Genomic DNA, 19,386 nt, shown 5'->3' on the forward strand with positions numbered 1-19,386 from the left:
TCTGCACAGCCCTGACAGGTTTTACTCTAGCCAAAATGAAGTGCACCTCAGGGGCAGAGTGGTAAAATGAGAACACGGGTGTGGTGTGAGCTGTGCTGTGTGAGATGTGTGAAGAGCAGCTCTAGCAAATCACTTGGGGCCAGCCCCATGAGAGAAACTGCTAAAGGATGCAGCATTAGCTCAGCACTTGCAGTGCCTGCCTACCTGTGCTTCCTGGGACATGCACCTCACCTCTTTCTGCAAATACAGTGGGACTCTGCAGGGTTTGCAAGGAGCCTTTTTCTTTATCCTCAGTTGATCTCAGAGGGTCACAAAGGCATTTTTTGCTCTGCACAGCCCTTTCATAGGTCAGTGTTGGGCTGTGGTAGCCAGAGCTGAGGCCCACACAGCCCTTCTCCTCCTGGAGAGGGCTGGTCCAGGGCCAGCAGAGAGCAAGCCTGGCCCTAGCGTGGCCTTCTGGGAGAAGCTGCATGGGTATTCCTCAACATAAACCTTCCTCCAAGCCCAGGTTAGGCAGGCAAGGTTGTGACCCTCCTCAAGCCACTTCAGTTTCCCATTTTTCAGCCTTTTTTATGCACCAACTTCCTCATACTAAGGAAAACTAAGTATTTCCTTTCTGCTTGCTTTGTAGCTGATGAGTAGTTAAGAGCCCATGTGAAGGAAAAGAGAAGCAGATCCCTTGAATTGGGCTTTGTGTCAGGCTTTGTCCCTGCTAACCCAGCCTCCCTTGCTGCTCCTGGGGGCCAGCTGGGCTCTGCTCATGGTAAGGCAGAGGATGGGAAGGCTTTGGGAGGTGACTGCAGAATGAGGACAGCCATGATATGACAGACTTTAGTCTAGTAGGTTTTTAGTCCCAAGGAATTGGAGCTTTTAGGAGAAAGTCTTGTTCTCAGCATTGTTTCAAGCAGTTTTTGCATCCTCAAGCCTGCTCAATGACACGGTGATGACTTTGTTGATGGCCCTAGAGTTAGTACATCAGGCTGGAAAATAAGGATTTGCCATAAAACTATGTCGAAGAAGAGCTCCAGGAATAGCTTTTGTCTATCTACTAGCTGTGCATCATTCCCAACAGCAGATTCAGTTACAAAACATCCAAACCACTATGGACAGTTTTGATATAATTTATGTCTTGGTTTTTTTTTTTTCTTGCATAGGCATAAATTACAATCTGTTGATTAAAAAATAAAAGGAACAAAACAGTGCAGCATTTGCAACAGGCTACAGCATCAAACACAAACTCCTGTCTGTAACCATCCGTTTCTGCAGGGCTAATTCATAACACGTGTGTAGGGCAAACTGAGAAGGAGGGGGAATAGAGGAGGGAAATGGAGTAAATAGAACTCTGCTCCCACAGCTGTTCTGCATTTCTCCTGCCTCACCAGGCTCATCTTCAGCATCAGCTCTAAGATTAAACGCCCCTGGGCAGAGAAGCACATGCTGAAGCAGCAGTTCTGTGTGCCCTCTTCTTTGGCAGCTCTGGGCAGTGCTGCAGAAATGCTGCAAGCTACAATCTCGAGAGCCAGTGGCTTCTGGCACTTGGCACAGGAGCTCAGGCTGCAGCCCAGCACTGATGCTGAATTTGGGAGCTGAAAACCCACATGGAGCCTCAGCATATGTTCCTGGGGATCCTCACACAGATGGCATGGTGAGGCCTCTAAAACCAGCTAGAAAAGAGCATGAAGCCCCAGGAGGAGCCTCTCACTGGTGGCTCCAGGGAGTTTTACTTCGAACAGCAAAGATTTTCACGTCGAAAGGACAGGGCAAGCTTGCATTGTAAAGCCAAATGCTCCCTAACCCAGACACAGCAGTTAACACCCACATGGAAGCAGAGATCCCACTACAACTCCATTTTCAGGGGAAGAGGTCACCTTTCCTGCCTCTCATCAGCATGCCTGATTTACCACAAAATAATTTTTTTCTTGGGCAAAGACCTTGTCTGTTCTTGCAGTCCAAGCCAGAGACCAGGGATCCAGAAGGAACATAGGAAAAGGGGTTTTCCTAGGCTCATGGTTATAGCTTTGTTCCGGGAGCCAGAGAAAGGTGAGAAAAGGGAGAGCTTCACCTCTGCTTTCTCTTTATGATTCAAATAAATACAGGAGCTGGTCTGCCAAGCCCAGAACAGGTCTAGGCATTCATAAAAGCACAGCTTCATGTGCTCAGTGCACTCATGGACAGGACTCCAAGGCAAGCGGGCAGCTGTAGACAAGTTTAAAATAACTTTGGCTGTGGCTGCCAAGAATTAAGACTAAGCTCAATATAGGAGAGAATTTATAGTCCCTGGCTCTGGCTGCAGGTCAGCTTTCTCCCTGCAGCAGGGCCTCCCAGCTCTGCAAGAGGCTCCACAGGGTAATTTTAACCTGCTGGAGACAGGACTGTGCCCTCTGAGCTTGGAGCAAAGAGAGCCCTGCAGAGGGGATGTGCTGCCACCACCCTCACCCTCCCAGGCTGGCACGGGGCTCAGCAGCTCTGCCTGATGCCCGTCAGGGGATGCTGAAAGGAGACACTTCTTCAGCCCCTCCTCTATGCCTACAGTGCTTCAAGCAGAGACCACCAGAGGGGGAATCAATACATGGTGCTCTCACAGTGTCAGGGGAAGGATGGTACCAGCAGTGGGCAAGGGCTGAAACACTGACCATGAGCCCTTAAGCTTTTCTTTCAGTGAAACACAACACAAACCTGGAGGCTGTTAACACCACCCAAGAACATAAGCCAAGCTGTGTGATGCAGGCCAGGAGGTGGAGGGGCCAGATGGCCTAGCACCCCTCAGCCTGGGAAGGGTCCCTGTGCATCCTTCCTGCAAAGCCCTGCTGTGCCTCCACCCATCCCAACACTACAGGCAAGATCTACATGCCCACTGCAGAGAGAACTCCCCCTCCTGCTCCAGCCCAGTCCTCCCACAGCCAGGGCCCAGAGAACAGTGCAATGCCAGTAAGGAGAGGTAGGAGGAAAAGGGAGCCCTTCCAGGAGAAAGGAGGTCAGCCTGCACAGCCATCTGCCATGGAGGCCCTGAGAGCTGAGGGAGCCCTGCAGGGGGAGGTGGCTCTGCATGCTGGCAATGGCCCTGTCTGCCCCCCAGCAGCCCTGCAGAGCCCTGGGGCAGCAGCTCCACTGCTGCCTACAGTCAAGTATACACAGATGCAGCCACGGGCAAGAGGCCACGGCCACACATTGCAGTCTCAGAGCACATCCAGAGCAAGGAGGGCAGGAATGCCTCCAGCACCCCACCAGCAGCAGTGCACACAGGACCCCAGCTTCCAAGTCTAGCTACCAAGCCACCAACAACGCGAGGCCCATATTTTAAACAGTTCTGCTCATCTTATTCTAGCTTATCCTACTGTGTATGCTATTCTACTAAACAAAGCTCTAGCCCTCTCAACATCTAAGCCACTCATCCAAGTGGCACCATGTAACATTCTCTGGTTAAGTACAAATTGCATGGAAAAAGTATTTTTCCCTTTGTTACTACAAACACCCCCCCCCCACAAAAAAACAACCCCAACACCTCAACTGAAAAATAGCTCCCCTCCCCACCTCTCTTAAAAAAAAAAATCAGAACAAACCCCAAAGGAAAAGCAGGCAACAGGAATTTTCAGTAGCATCACCAAGCTTAACACTGGGGAGGCAGCCAGCCAGGGAGGCCAACAGCTTCAGCAAGACCCAACTCAGCTACTCTCAGCAGGAGGGCTTGAGTGGATAGATGGCAGCACCAAGGTGGGCTCTGCCACCAATGTGCGCCACGCTCCTCTCCTCCCGCTGCCCCAAACCATTAGTTTTATGTTAATACTTCATTAATACTGTCTTATTTCCTCTCTGTCAGCCCAGCATTGGAGGGCTGGAGATCTTTACCCAAACCAACACCAAGGCAACAGAAGTGACCCTGTGTGGAGGCGACTTGGTGGCCATAACCAGTGGCTCCCACCTACTGTGGCAGCACCAAGTCAGGCACCGTGGTCCCACACTCCCATCTCCTGCACCCAAGCCCGCATGAAGCACATCACAAAATGACACACCTCTTTCTCAAGCCCTGGCCATGCTAGAAAGGAGTGGGACAAGAGGGAAGAGGGGCAGCGCAAACCCAATACAAAGTTAGCTTAAAAAGTTAAAATGTCCCATATGCACTGAAAACAAGCCAGGCTGCACTAGGACCCACGTGGGATGCTCTTGCCTCACCACCCCAGTCCTTGGAAGAGTGAAAGCCTCACCCCTTCAACACCAGCTCTTCTCCTCCCGCCAGGGGAGAGCTTCCAGGGGCGGCTGCTGGCACGTGCCAGGGTTTCTAGGTGCGAAGCAGTGAAGCAGCCACGTCCCCTCCTGCTGCCAGCCCGGCAGCGCGCTCATCCCGCCGGGCCGGGGTCAGTGCGCCAGCTCCCCGTGCACGCGGAAGCGGTAGATGCATGTGTACTCGGGGTGGCCCCAGTTGCTCAGCACCCGCAGCTCCACCAGCTGGTATGTGCCCATGGAGTCACCCTTGGGGAGGAGGGAAAAGAAAAACCCGAGACCTTGAGGGCTCTCTGCGGCTCAGAGACCCCAGAGGCCCCATTTTCTTCTCAGGGGTCAGGTGGTCCAGGGGCAAAGCATTTACCTCCAAGTAAAATGTTTGGATGGGGTCGCCATCGTGGTTGTAGGTGAACTGTCCAAGGAGAAGGCCCTCCTCCTCTCTTTCTTCCTTTAAGCCCTATGGAAGGGCAGGGAGGCAGAAAGGGAGAACCAGGGGTCATCAGAGAGGGAGACCAGAGGTGATGCACACATCCAGGGCAGAAGAGGGAGAGGGAGACACAAGCGTGCTCGGCCCCCACTCCTGCTCTTCCAGGTCAAAATACACAAATGGGAACAGGGACCAGTGGGGAAGGATGAAGGGGGGGAAGACCAAAAGTTACACCTACTCAAGCCCCTTTGTCCCTGTGTCCCCCCCCAAACTCTTTCTGAAACTCAGTGCTGCCCCTCTCCCCACCAGTATTGCTTCTTCCTCTTCTTCAGGGTAGGACCACCCCCCCCAGAGCACCCCACAGCCAAGTATGGGGTTTGTTAGCCGTCCCTTCCAGCACCCTCCCCCTGTGCTCCCCCGCCCCCCTCAGGTGTGGGTGAGGGCACTCACATAGACAGCAAAGTCCTTGGGGGCACTGGGGATGGTTCCCTGCGGCGAGAGGGCTTTCGGGATGTGCTCCAGCGTCACGGCCGTGGGGCGGATAACGCCAGAGAGGCGGATGACAGCAAAGCCCTCGGAGCCACGAAACGCCCAGCAGTTCCCAGGGTTCACATCTGGCTACGAGCATGGAAGGGAGACGCCAGCAATGTTACCACCATCAGAGTCATTCTTCTCCCACCAGCCTGGCTCTTGGAGCAACAGCCAGAGCCCAATAAAAGCCCCAGGAGCAGCAGCCCAGCCCCCCAGTCAGCACCCACCTGCAGGATGGCACGGGGGGACTGCGAGTGGTACCACAGGGGGATGCCAAACAAGCTCAGCAGCGCCGTCCGCATCTCGTAGGTCTCCGAGCAGCGAGTGTTGATGACACTGGCCCCTGGAATGAGGGGATGGCAGCAGGTGAGCTGCAGGACAGCCCCTCTGGTCACCTCCCCAGGACAGCTGGCTCGTCCTGACCACCTACCTGCTGACTCGAGGGCATAGTCAACCATCCCCACACGGTCCTCGCTGTAGCGCTTCAGGGCTTGGCCCACGATGAGATGCACTTGCTGCAGTGGGAGCAGAGAGCACAGGAGGGTGACAAACTGGGGCAGGCATCCTGCCCCCCACCCGCCTGCCCCTGCAGGGACAGAGGGTGTGAGGACCTTCCCGCAAAACAGCCACGGGACAGAACAGCCAGGGGATGAATCACCGTGGCAAAAATAAGGGAACGTGCATTTGGCTGGGAAGCCTCGCTAGAGGTTGCTAAAAATACCCCAGGGGAGAGGAGCTGTGCAGTGAAGGGGCAGCACCCAGGCACGCTGCACTCGCCTGTCCCCAGGAGGGGCTGGCCCGGAGGGAGGAGATGTAGCACCAGTCTCAACCTGACAGACCACCCAGAATCATCTGCTTGTCCCTCCTGCCCTGTCCAGAAAAGGAGGAGATGGCTGGAGCATCCATCTGGAGCCAAAGCCAGCCTAAGGAGTTAGGAGCCTGCAGCACCACTTTGGGTCTAAACTTTATGGAGTGCATAAAGCTCACACAGACTATGGGGACTGCTAATCCCAGCTTGATCCCTCCCCTCCACTACCTCCACAGAGAATTTCCAGCAACTGTTTCCAAAGCAAGCAGGCTCATTTTTTCCCCTTGGTGTCATTCTGCTGAAATGCTTTGCAGCAAACAACTCCACAGCACTGCTGAAGAATGGGGATAAGCAATATGCTCCACCCATGGAAGCCTTGATGGCACCTCTCCCACATTCTGGGTGAAGGATGCATGAGCAGAAGCTTGGATTTTAAGACAGAAAGTGTAAATGCTGAGAATTGGTCAGAGGAGAAAGTCAGATAAACTTTCCCAGACATTCCTCTGGGAAGTTTTGAGAAAGTTCAGAGAAAGAATTAAAACAATCCTGCAGCTGGTGTTTTGAACTTGTTAATTGCAAGATGTTTACAAGAAGGGTGCTGCTTCTAATTACCCAAGGGTGTGTGGGAGTGAGGGATATTAACTAAGGACCAGTCAGGTCCACCTTTATCATAACACTCTATAAAAAGAATTTGTGGTTTCTAATAAACTTGGCTTTTGCCTTCTGAGAAGACACAGGAGTCGTGTTCCTTTATTCACCCATCCTCAACAGAACAGCAACAAGTAAGAGCCTTGCAGGGCTGCAGGTATCAGCACCTGTGACCCCTTCCAGAGCACAAAGCAAGCAAACTGAGAAGGGAGTGGCAGAGAAGGAGTTTCAAGGGTGCTCTTGCATCCTGTGAGCCCAGGATCAATATCCCAGCTGTGGGGGCTGTCCCAACACGTCTGCCATCTGCCAGGCACACATGCCAGCCCCCTGCACACACAAAGGGGGCACAGACCCCAACCCCGTGGTCACCTCATGTCCCTGGGCGTCAGGCCAGTACTCACCTCCTCTGTCACTCCTGCAGCCCCTCCTTGCCGCAGGGCCACTCCAATGCCAGCCTGAGCATCCCGTGCTGACAGTCTCCGGTCCTCCAGGACTTTTGCAAGGATCTTTTGCTCCAGAGCCCGGAGCTCTGCTTGCAAGTCTTCCCGCTGGAGGATGAAGGCAGCAGCACCATCCTGCTGGGACTGTGACAGGAACCTACTGATCCACACTGGGAACTGTGCTTCCACCTGGAACGGTGCAGAGAGAACTCAGCCTGGAGGAGGGACCCCTGCCTGCCTTTCTGCCAAACAGGCTGGGGACGGGGGACTCACATCTGCCCGCACGGTCTTCAGCTGCTCCAGTATCCCCTTCACGTGCTTCCCCATCACCTCCTGGTCTGACTTGAGGCTTGCCAGCTCTCTCCTCAGCACTGCCACCTCCTGCTCCAGCTTGCCCACCTCCTGCTGGAAGGTCCCTCGCAGGCTCTCCTGCACCGAGCTGTGCCAAGAGAAAGGTAATAAAACCTTGTGCCAATAACCCCAGTTCCCCTCTGCAAACTGGGGGAAGAGGTTCATCCCACATCACCTATGCTCAGCCCCATCTCCAGACCCAGTTTTAATCCCAGTGGCAGTGACCTCTTCTATTGCATCCCATGGGAAAGCATCCTCAGCTCACCCCTCAGCTGAAGGACCACATTCACAGTGATGCAGAGTGGCAGTGACAAGGTCATTGCTGCCATTGCTCTTGGGGCCCTGCTGCCAGCCACAGAACGGCAGGATGGGTCAGGCTGGAACAGAGCACACAGGTCATTTGGTCCAACCTCCCTGCTCTAGCAGTGTCATCCCAGAGCACATGGCACAGGACTACATCCAGACTGCATCTGGACTATGTCCAGTGAGGGAGACTCCACAACATCTCTGGGTAATCTGCTCCAGTGTGTGGTCACTGCACAGTAAAGAAGTTCTTCCTCATATTCAGGTGGAACTTCCTGTGCATCAGTTTCTGCCCATTGACTCTTGTCCTATTGCTTGGCACACTGAGAAGAGCCTGGCTCCAACCTCTTGTCACTCTCCCTTCAGTCACTGACATTAATGAGGTCCCTTCTCAGTTGTCTCTTCTCAAGGCTGAACAGGCCCAGCTCCTTCAGCCTTTCCTCCTAAGAGAGATTCCCCAGTCCCTTCATCATGCCCGTGGCTCTCTGCTGGACCCACTCCAGGAGCTCCATGGCTCCCTTGTACTACTCAGGAGCCCAGAACTGGACACAGCACAGCAGAGGTGGCCTCACTAGGGCAGGGTAGAGGGACAAGATCACCTCCCTCAACCTACTGACAATGCCCTTCCTAATGCACCCTAGGATACCACTGGTCATTTTGGCCAGAAGGGCACAGTGCTGGCTCCCACAGACAGCCACCTATGTATCCTCCTTTCCTTTCCCCCCCAGACTACACCTCTTGATCTCTCCTTTGTCCCCAGCCAGGCCTGCAAATCCCTCCTGAGCCTGGCTGAGGGGAATTCACCCAGCTACCTGCCTGCCCCACAGCCAGTGTTACCTCTGCCACTCCGAGTTCAGCTCCAACAAGCGCACCTCCATCTCCTGCCAGGAAAAGGGAAGAGGTGAGACCTGTGACACCACTGCTGAGGGTGTCCTGTCCAGGTACCACCACACCCTCCTCCGCTTACCCGGGAAGCTTGTGCCATCTTGCCCAGGCGCCCGTCCAAATCCCTCTGCACCTGGGCCCGGAGCACATCCAGCTCGCCCTGAAGGATGGGGAACAGGGTGGAATATCAGAGCCAGGTCCTGCCCACGCCCATCTCCCTGCAGTGCCCGTGTCACTCACCTGGAGCTGGTTGGCCATGTCGGAGCGGAGGTGCTCCTTCAGCCCCACGTCCCGGCGGCTCACCAGCCCCTCCAGCAGCACAAGGATGTCCCCCGGGGGGGGCTCTCCCCCTGCTGTCACTGCTGCCGCCCCACGACGCAGCTCCCACTGCGACAGCTCGGCTTCCAGTGCCTCAAAGCGCTTCTCCAGGGCCTGGAAGCGAGCCAGGAGTCGGTGTCCCCCCTGCAGTGACAGAAACAGGGTGTGATGCAGCCCCTCAGGGAAGTGCCTGCTCCACAGGACCCCCGGGAAAGGGGACCCTGACCACCCATTCCCCAGGGTCAGTGGCATCTTATTAATCTGTTGCTTCCCAGGAGAAGGCAGATGGTCCCCCTGCTCCATCCCAGGGACACCCCAAGAGTGAGATGGCCACAAGCTGGGGGAGCCACTGTGGAGCCATCATCTGCCCCGTTTTCCACCATTCCTCACACCCTGGAAGCAATTGTTGAGCCATGGATCACACCGTCCCAGCTCTCCCTGCAAGGCACTCATCCCACCTGGGCCACCACCGTGCCTTTGCTTACCTGGTCCAGCGTGGTCAGGTCCCCTGCCCCAGGAAGGTCAGAGGAGGAGGAAAGCTTTCCAGCTCCCCACCACAGGAAGGAAGGCAGGCTGAGTGTCGACAGCCCATATGGGTAGAAGTACCAAGCTCCTGAGCACAGAAGGATGAGATGGTCAAAATCACAGGCTGGCAACAGGCCACAGTAGTGGACAGGGTGGACATGCAGAGGCTCAGCCATCAGCATCTCCAGGGACTACCAGGAGACACTGGCACGGGGATGCAGATGGAGCAGGTTACCAGAAGCCATGAGCACTGAGCTCCAGGCCAGCCCATCCCCCGGCCATGGCAGTGGGAGGCTCTGCACTGCCCCAGATCTCAGGGCAGCACATCAGGGGAGGTGGCTCACCATAGGCGGCAGCAGCGAGGAGCAGGAGGAGCAGCAGCAGCAGCAGGGACCTCTTCAGACGTGGGTAGCGTCTGGAGCATGGAGAAAAGAGAGGTGCCTTAGGACTGCAGCCACCTTCCATCACCTTTGGATGGGGTCCAGGGGGAAAGCAAAGACACCCACCACCCCCAAGGTGCCTCCCCTTTCCAGAGTCCTGCAGGTTTTCCCCACACTTCCCCCATGCTAGTGTCCCCCCCAGCACACTCACCTGGAGAAGGGGACGCTGTCCAGGTGGGAAGCTGTGCCAGTGAGGCGGTGCCAGACCCCTTCCAGCCCCGAGAAGAACCACCCCATGAACCGAACTGCCAGGAGAGAAAACAAGCCTCAGGAGGAGTCCTGACAGATGTCCTCTCCATGCCCACGGGTGACACCACAAGGGGATAAAACCCCTCCACCGGAACAGGGCATGGCACACACAGCAGCTGGAGAGTAGAGATGCTGACTGGCAGGAGCACTGCTGCTAGAAGTGCCCCTGCCAGCCCTCCACTCACCTGGGGAGGTGAACACCTGCCAGAGGAAGGAGCCCACCCGGGAGGCTGCAGTTCTCAGACCTGACCCGGAGCTACTCTGGCCTGAGTAATAGTGACCTGGAAAAGAAGCAGCAAGTCACCAATGCAGACAGCATCTCAGTGCATTGCCCACAGCAAAGGCTTTGCATTGGGGGTGGCATCTAGAGGGGACTGGCAGCACACTGGCTGTAGCCAGGCCCTGGGCTGGTCCCCCTGGGGATGCCTCCCCTGCATTCCTGCCATTACAGACAGACTAGTGCATCCCTACCAGCGTAGTCGTCCTCCGAGGAGTACCCAGATGAAGACGTGTAGGTGTCGTACGTCTTGCTCTCCAGCACCCCATTGATCTTACTGGACTCGGTGTCCCCTGTGCCTCTTCTCCTCCTGGTGGAGAGCTCTCCACCTGCCCCAAAACACAGAGTTCCACTGAGAAATCGCCCACCATCACTTCCACAAGGGGCAACCCAGCCAGCCAGCCTGGGCAGTTGCGCCAACACTCTCCAGTGTCCAGGGAGGTCCCGAGCTGCCCTAGGGGAGCAGGAGGGCTCACCCCAGTACGTTCTGCTGTCCAGGTCATCATCCAGCATGGAGCTGCCCAGGGCAGCAAGGCCCCGGCTGCCCCCCAGGTAGGACTCGCTCATCATGGACTCGCTATAGTAGGAGGTTTGGGTGCTGGGGGCGGGAGAGAGGCGCTTGGTGCTACTCGATTTCCTCCTGATCGTCCTGCGGGAGGAGAGAACAGGCTCATCACATGTGTGCTTACAAGGGGGGGGGGGTTCACAGTGCACTCATGGGGGGAAATGGGGAATTCACCCCAATCCCTCAACCAGCATCGCTTCCCTCCACACCGGATGGCGGCAGCTTTCGGAGGCTGCAACCTCTGCTTTACAGAGGCCTCCCGCCCGTCCCGGGCATCGCTTCCGCTCGCACCGCTGCGGTTTTCCGGCCGGCACTCGCAGCGCACCTCCCTCCTCCCTCCTCCTCCCTGTCGCCATCCAGCTGCGGCTGGGGCTGGCACCCGGCCACCCACGGCGGGCTCCCGTGCCGGGCCCGGGAACACAGAGGAGCCTGCGCCGGGAGCGCGGGGCTCTGGCCGGAGCAGGGGCACGGCCAGTGCCACAGTGCCGAGGCGGCCATGCCGGAGCGCGCCGGGCTCACCGTCACGCTCCTTTTGCGAGCCATCCCCACAGCCCACGCAGGAAGGTGCCCGGTCCCTGGTGTGGGATGGAATGCCCCGCCCGTGTCAGATTTGGGCAGGGGGAAGCCCCCACTAACCTGCCGGTGGTCTCCTTGAAGGGGAGCTGTGTCCCACCCAGCAGAGATGTGCTGCTGCCGCTGGTCGTGGCATCTTCGTCCCCGGGGTAATAGCGGCTGGTGACAAGGCGCTGGCTGCGGCGGGACATGGCGGCGGCAGGAGGGGAGCTCGCCTCACCTGGGGGTGGGGAGAGAGCGGGAGGGAGAGGCAAGTGTCAGTGCCAGGGTCCCTGGAGGGACGCACCCAGCGGGATCCCACTGGCGGGGACCCCGCCCCTGAGGCTGGGGACCCGGCCCACACCGAACGCCGTCCCGAGCTGGCGGCCGTGGGGTGTCCCGGGATGGAGCCGCCCCCGTACAGGCCGAAAGACCCCCTCGCCTCCTTTCCCGCGCGTGGAGCGGCTGCCCCCGGCCCCTCGGCGCCCCCGGCCCCACACATTATCCCCCGAGGCCCGCTACGGAGCCGGCCCGCCCGCAAGCCCCCGCCTCTGCCCCGGCCGCGGCGTCCCCCTCACAAACGCACCGGCCAGTGCCGCGCAGCGGGGAACGATCCGCTCCGTCCTTCCCGGCCGCTCTCGCCGCCGCCGCTCCCTTTTGTTTTGCGGGGGAAGGCGGCACCCGCCTCCCGCCCTCCCCCCGGACACCCCCGCCGCCGCCCCGCCCCGCCCGCCGCCGAGAGGGGAGCAGCCACCGCTCCCCCGGCCTCTGGGGACCTCTTCTTTATCATCATCGCTATTGCTATTTATTATTATCACCGCCACAGGCATATTCTTTTAATTTGATTTATTTTCATCATTTTGTGGGGGGCGATGATGAGGGCCCATCCGCACTCTGCTGCCCACGGGGACCTGGTTCCCAAACACCTCAGCCCTGGGCCTCCTCCGCCGTGCCCAGCACGGGCAGCAGCCAGCCCACGCTGCCAGCCAAGGGCGTGGGTGATGCCAGCCCAAAATGGGAGCTCCCGGCTGCAGGGCTGCACCCCAGCCCCGTTTGGGCTTTTCTGGGGTGGCTGCTTTGCTGGTCCCGGTGGGGTGAGAAATCCCCGCACCCCACGCACCACCCGTCCCGGCGACACGGCCGAACCTATCCCCGGGGCGTGGGCAGCCTCGCTCGACACCCGTGTGCCCCGGCCGCCCCGACTGGGCGGGCGTGCTCTGCTGCTCCCCGGGCCGCAGACACCCCGCTGCTCTGCCCCACGGGCGGGTGGGCAGCCTCGTCGGCGGCGTGCGAGCCAAACCGGGCTGCTCCCATGGGACCTTGAACGGACCTTGTGCAAACTCAGCCGGCTGGAAAAAACAGCCACCCCCCCAGACACCTCGCGTTTCAAATCTGACGGCGCCTCGGAAAAAGATTTGCCTGGGGGAGCTCTGAGAGTCGGGGCAACTGGCCCACCTGTGTGTGGACGCGGATGTTCAGACTATTTCTGTGGACAGGAATGGTCCCCCTGGGCTTGGATTTGGAGCATAAAGGTATTTATAGAAAGAGTTAAAAAGCTACGAAGCTGGCAGAAGGGAAGTAACCTATTGCAAAACAGCCCTGAAACCTTTTCCTCCGTGTGCTGGGCTTTGGGGCACCAGCCAGGGCAGTGGCAGGAGGACGTGCCATTAGCACTGGGGGGGCACACCGCAACAAACCCTGATTCAGAGTCCCCAGCCCCGTTGTGTAACGCAGACAGATCCTCTTTGTCTCCCTTTTCTTTTTTTTCCCCTGCCTTTTGAGCCCATTTTTTGTTCCTGCCAAAATCTCTGCCTAGCTTTTCCAGCTCCATCTCCCACTGTGCCAGCTGCCCTTTTTCACCCCCTCCAGTGGCTTCCCATCTCTTTGCAAGTGTCTGGCTGGGACAGAGGACACCTCTCCTCCCCAGTGGCACCTTTATCTCTGGCCATGCAGATGGCAATCCCGTGTCCCAACCTGGGTACGCTGGCAGTGGCTGTCACAATGGCACCTGCTGCAGCTGATGTAACCCGGCGTGGATTAACCAACCCCCCGGGAGGCTCAGGGGATAAGCTGGGTGCTGAGCCACCAGGCACTAAGTAGGGTGCACAGCCCCAGGTCAACCCATCCCCTCCTCAGGAGCCACTTTTTTGGGTGTGAAGGGTTCCTGGGGGATTTGGGAAGATGTTCTCAGGGGAGTGGGGTTTGTCCTTGCCGCATCCCTGGTCTTGTGGAGGAGGTGGTGATGTCAGAGCCATGGGAGTTTTTGAGTGGGTGTGGGAAGACTGGGGCAAAGATAAGTGGCGTGTAGCTGGGAGCTTCTGCCTCATTTTCCCCACAGCAGCAGCGGGGAGTGTCAGCTCCCTTTTTGGGGGTTACCAGGGCATCACTGTGCTGGGGGTGGGGCAGAAGGGGTGGGGCCAGCTGTTCCAGTTTGGCAGTTCTTGCTGGGGAAATGCAGGAAAAATCCCTACCCTTTCCTAAAAGGCTTTGGAGGGCTGAAGTGACACGTCCAGGCATGCAAGGACAGGCCAGGGCTGGGAAAGCAGCCTCGATGGGGAAGATCACAGCTCGTGTCTTCTCCACTAGGCCAACCTTTTTATTTAAATTCCCTCCCTGTCCCACCTATCCTTACAACCTGCTTTCCTGGTTCATCACGCCACCAGCTCCAGCGCCACCAAAAGCTGAGGCTGCACAGAATCAGAGCTGCACAGCGATCCCCACATCACCCTGGGCAGCACACCACAACAGCCCGATCCAGCACGGTACCCAGCCCCCGTCACACCCACGACCCCACATCATCCACCAGCACCTTTTCCTGGTGGGCTGCCCTGGCCAGGCAGTGACGCACGGCCAGCAGCACCTTCTCCAGGCGCCGGTCCAGCGCCTGCAGGTGGGGCTCAGCCAGGACAGGGGCCAGCGGGTCCGCAGCCAGCGCCTCCCGCAGCACGTCACTCAGCCGGTAGGGCTCGGTGGCCAGCAGCTGCAGCCGCAGGTAAGTTGACTTCTTGATGCTGCCGGAGATGAGGAGGGAGAGCTCTCAACAGGAGGAGCCTCTCCCCAGCAGCAGATCCGGGCTGGGGGCAGCCCCTTACCTGCAGCATTGCTGGAGGGGGGCCAGGATGGACAGTTCATCGCGGGAGTGTGTGCCAAAGCTGGGTGGGGGGAGAAGCCCATAAGGATGTGTCAGGGTGGCATTTTGGCAAGACTGCAGGTCTCCCCCACCCCTTTGCTGTGATTGCTCCCTCCTACTCCCCAGCTTTACCCGCGACCATTGTCCAGGTGGAGCAGGAAAGTGTCATTCCCAAATTTCTCAAAGGTCTCATAGTGGTGCCGGTCCATGTTGCCTGTGGCAGGCAAACAAATTTGGCATCAGGTTGTGTGCTGGAAGATGGGAGCAAAGACACGCAGCACTCCTCTGGTGTGAGAGTGAAACCCAGAGCCCGAGGAAAAAGGTTGGAGGCACCTCTAACTTGTCCATCTGTGGCCATGGCCGTGCAGGGGAGCTGAGCAGAGACTCCACGGCCTCCCCTTCTCATCCCAGCAGCCCCACAGAGGGACAACAGTGGCAAATGGAGCAGAAGTAATGGCAAAGGCATGGCTGGGTGGTCAGGAATGAGGAGATGGGAAACTCTCCCAGTCAGATGCTGGTGAGGGGACAGCACAGGGAGGAAGAAATGGCCCAGGGACAGGAGAGGCGGCAAGAGCCTTGGGCAGCATCACCTCCACATGCAGCTCTCCAGGGGCTGCATGTGAGAGCATGCTGGAAGGTGCTTCTCATGTCCAGGGTATTCAGCTGGAATCTCCCTGGAATCTCTTGACCTTCAATTTCTGCCTGGGAAATGCCCTAGTGGCACAGCCCTGTGCTCTCATTGTGAGTGACACTGCAGCTCACTGCAGCCTGAACAACAGTTTGGCCAAAAAATCTTGCAGGGCACAGTACCACGGGACACAGAGCCATTTGGGCCTCTAGGTCCTGAGGGACCTCCAGAGCCCTCAGCAGAGGCACAGAGGGGCTCACCCATGAGGAAATCGAGGATTGCCATGTCGATGAGGTCAAGGAGGCGATGGCCCCTGTCGTAGGGCGGCGTCTCTCGCACCTGAGCGCAGTAGTTGGGGTTCAGCTCCCACCTGGTGGCAGAGGCCAGGGAGGGCAATGGGGCCATGAGAGTGGCTGTGGAGAAGCCCCCTCCCACCCATGGCTCTGCTGGCCCACGTCCCCACACCCCCCATGCCCCATCTCACTCAGCCTTCTTGCTCTTGTGGTAGGAGCGGCGCCAGGGGCTGCGCCAGGAGCGGCGCTTGGCCAGGGTCTTGTCGGGGAGCAGGGCAGCCATGGAGCCCTCCAGCCGGTCCGGTTTGCCGCAGAGGGCGTGCTCCGTGGAGCAGTAGTAGGAGCACTCCCCGTAGAAGCAGACGTTTCCCGCTGGCCAGGGGACAAAACAAGTTTGACAAAGAGGAGGAAGGCACCCCCGGGCAGAGCAGTGCAGCAAACAGCCAGGGAAGGATGCTCTGTGCACTCTGGCCATGTGCCACCAGCAAAGCAATGGCAAGGGAGGCTGTGAGGAGCAAAGACCTGTGGCAGGGCACCCGTGGGAGCTGGAACAGTCCCCAGCGGGATAGTTTGTTTGAGTGCAGGGGGAGCCAGGGCAGCAGCAGCCAGCACCAGGTGAGCTCCATCCAGGTGGCCACAGGAGAGGACAGAGAGCATGAAAGCTCACCTGGGGAGATGAAGAAAGTCTTGGCCAGTTTCTTGTCTGTGGTGATATCCCAAATTTCCTTTGTTATGTTGACCAAACGGCCAGAAACTGGGGGGATTCGCCGGAAATCCAGAATCCTGAAACACAGAACTTGGAACTATTTCTTACTGACCTCAGCTGGTTCAATAACAGCAAGTTACTAAAACTGACAGGAGACACAGGTATCCCTCACACCCGAGGATCGAGAGGTGGGATCAAGGAGGAGTTTCTCTGGAGGCTTGGATGCAAAGCTTATGCTCACCTGTCCAGGTGGAAGGCTGCAATCTCTGCATTGTGCCGCTCAAAGTCTGAGAAGTAGAAGAAATCAATGGGGGTCTCCTGGTCCCGGGTCTGTCTGGAAAGAGAGGGGACAGTGGGAGCAATCATCATGGGTGGGGTCACTCCAAGCATGGGATTAGTTCCAAACCACCTTGTGTTCCCTTGTGACACTGGAGACACAGCCAAACCCAGTCTCCTCCAGTCACTTCCTGATGGGTGGGTGGCTCCAAGCCCCCGATCCAGGCTCCCAACTCAAGGGGTGGGGAAGCCCTCAAGGACTGGAGGCTCCTGGATGGTCCTCATGGACCACCTTCTTCTTTCCACCACTGGAGGTCACTACCCCATCACAAGCTGCATCCAGTTTGCAGCATGCTCTGACAAGGAAGGCAAAGGAAACGGGACCATTCTGCTCGCCTCAGTTTTGGGACGGAGGTGCTGATGCAAGGCAGCACATGAAGCATTTCTCCATTTCTACCTCCATGGTCCCTTCTGACCACTTCTAGCTACCTAACAGGACCGTGTGGGCGAGGTATAGGGTTGTCCCAGGCTCTACTCACTTCATGGGCTTGAAGAGGGCCTGCCCATAGTTTGGGAACGTCATGATGAGCTTGAGCTGGGTCCCGCCGGACTTCTGGACTGGAAGGAGGCACACGGGGGTGAGGGAGCGGGCAGCAGGCAGGGGGCAGGGGCGGGCAGGGGTGGGGCAGGTGCAGAGGTGGTACCCGAGCTGACGATCCTCTGCGTGGCCAGATCCCGGAGCAGCGCGGGCAGCAAGGGGTCCCAGCGGGGGTATAGCTCATAGCGGTTGATGCCGATGTGGAATTTGAGCCACGTGGGGTAGGTGTCGTAGGCTGTCTTCCCTGTCGGGAGGAGCGCCTCGGCTTTACTGCTGCTGACCCTGCAGCCCGACAGCCACCACCAGCCCAACAACAATGACAGCTTTTAGTTGGGACAGGATGGCTCCCGTGTCCCCGGGCCCTTCCTAGGAGCCACTGCATGGAGGGTGAGGTGGGGAGAAAGGCCAGAGCAAGCCCTGGATTGGTTCCAGGTTTCATGGTGGCAGAACCCCCTGCCCCATATGGCCTTCATGGGGCACTTGGCATCTGGTAGATCCCACCCAAAGTTGGTGGCCAGCAAGAACCACCAGCATGGCTGGATTTGACACAGTGTCTTCCCTCCATCCCCCATGGAAAATCCCTGGGTTGATCCTGTTTCCCTCATCCATGCATTTATTTCCCTAGTGGAACAGATAATCTCATTGTTTTTCCCTAAGGGATTGGCTCCCAGGAGTACAGTCTGCTACATTCCTTCATGTGCTTCCTGGGGACACGTGTGTACACTGAACAGGGGTGGAGAAGCATGGGCTTCCCAGCCATCCCCAGCACTGACCTGAACTCCCATCCTCAACAGCCCATTCCCCTTGGGTGGGTTTCCCCAGGGGAATAAGTTTGGGTTAGCACTATCCCTGCCTCTGTGCATCCTGGAAATTTGCAGTTTGCTGGCATTCAAGGGAGCCCCGGGGGTGTCTGCCCCACCTCTGTGCTAGCACACACTGGCACTCAGTGGGACAGTTAGCCCAAGGTATCTATAACCCAAATCCATGTCTCTCTCTAGGGAAACACAGACTGTGCACTGATTTCATCAAACCAGACCCAAGGCGGCCCTCGGAGATAAGGCAAATGCCCATTTCTGGAAACCAGCTCTTAAACCAGCTTTTATTCTCTCCCAGTTCTAGCAGGCACCACTTTTGGAAGGTGTGCTTTCTGTAAGGTGCTGCTATGTGTTACTATGCTAAAGCTTTTAATATCTTCCCTTCTAATTAGAGGTTAGTAGCCCAAAGATAAAAATAGACAGCTGTCAGCAGTGAGCTCACCATACGGCCGAGCCTAACAAGGTCAGGTAATATCCTGCAAAATGCAGGACAGGAATGGTCTCATGGTTAGAGATAATCTAAATTGCAAGTTTTGCATCTCCAACATCCCAAGAGAGGGGATAAAACTTGTTACGAATCTGGAGTGGGGCCTTCCTCGTATACAGAGAGAGATACTAAGGGCTAGTCTGCATTGGGGAAGGGAAGGAGCTGAGATCACCTAATAGATATCCGTAATGCAATGAATAATTCAAGAGTCTCCTTCAGCTTTGCTGTGTGCTACAAGCTTATGGGTAGCAGCCCAAAAATTCAGGGCTAGGAGAGGATTTGAGATATGAGAAGAGCATGCTCAGTAAGGGGGGCCCCTCTAGGGTAGGAAGTTGATCTACAGAAGGGAACTACTTTGGTTGATTGGTCCTTGCTGCTTGTTCCCTGAAACCCACATATCCCCCAAATGCAAGCTAGGGCTGAGTTTGCTCCTCACCATTCGTCACTCCCGCTGCTGTGCAGGCTGAACTTCTCCATAGGGTTGACGACAAACAGCTTGTCCTTCTCTGTCACCTCTGGGACTGGGATGTTGTAAAGAGGATGCTCGAAGAGTGCTGCCAGCTTTGATCCCTTGGACCACCCTGCATTCGCCTCTCCATGCTGCTGTTGGACCCCTGGCTCTCCAGCCCTTGCATGCAGCCCCACTCTCTCTGGCTGGGAACTTTTCTCCAAGGAGCCGTTGCTTCCATTGAAATCCTGAAGGATCCGCAGGCTCAGCTTTTTGAGGCCAGCCGGCATGGGGCTGCCTGACAGGACACCCACAGATTTTGATGCTTTAGTATTGCAGCCACAGGACCTGTGGGTTGTGGGGAGAGCAAAATCCACCACCAGGTGCACGAGAAGGGCCATGAACAGAAGAAAGAGAAAGCTGATTTTAAGTTTCCTCTGGAGAAACATTTGCAGCCGCCACCGCATT

General features: G+C 57.2%; 2 protein-coding genes across 2 annotated transcripts; both read right to left on the reverse strand.

The window, feature by feature from the left end:
* Positions 1-1,139: 1,139 nt before the first annotated feature.
* SUN2 (Sad1 and UNC84 domain containing 2) lies at positions 1,140-12,194 on the reverse strand. Its single transcript, XM_058804602.1, has 18 exons — positions 12,124-12,194; positions 11,622-11,778; positions 10,897-11,069; positions 10,615-10,749; positions 10,329-10,424; positions 10,046-10,139; positions 9,799-9,869; positions 9,415-9,542; positions 8,852-9,073; positions 8,694-8,771; positions 8,564-8,607; positions 7,346-7,511; positions 7,034-7,261; positions 5,607-5,691; positions 5,404-5,519; positions 5,096-5,263; positions 4,583-4,675; positions 1,140-4,467 (listed from the first exon to the last, which is right to left on the reverse strand). The coding sequence occupies exons 2-18, from the start codon at positions 11,747-11,749 to the stop codon at positions 4,354-4,356; spliced, it is 2,139 nt and encodes a 712-aa protein (XP_058660585.1). The 5' UTR covers positions 11,750-11,778; positions 12,124-12,194; the 3' UTR covers positions 1,140-4,353.
* A 2,119-nt stretch (positions 12,195-14,313) lies between these two features.
* On the reverse strand, positions 14,314-19,385 carry LOC131558094 (extracellular serine/threonine protein kinase FAM20C-like). The gene is made up of 10 exons (XM_058805692.1): positions 18,907-19,385; positions 17,275-17,450; positions 17,110-17,188; positions 16,536-16,628; positions 16,256-16,371; positions 15,780-15,960; positions 15,556-15,665; positions 14,800-14,881; positions 14,630-14,689; positions 14,314-14,548 (listed from the first exon to the last, which is right to left on the reverse strand). The coding sequence occupies exons 1-10, from the start codon at positions 19,383-19,385 to the stop codon at positions 14,314-14,316; spliced, it is 1,611 nt and encodes a 536-aa protein (XP_058661675.1).
* Position 19,386: the final 1 nt, after the last annotated feature.

The sequence above is a fragment of the Ammospiza caudacuta genome, chromosome 5 (genome assembly GCF_027887145.1).
Source record: "Ammospiza caudacuta isolate bAmmCau1 chromosome 5, bAmmCau1.pri, whole genome shotgun sequence".
In the NCBI taxonomy this organism is placed as follows: Eukaryota; Metazoa; Chordata; class Aves; order Passeriformes; family Passerellidae; genus Ammospiza; species Ammospiza caudacuta.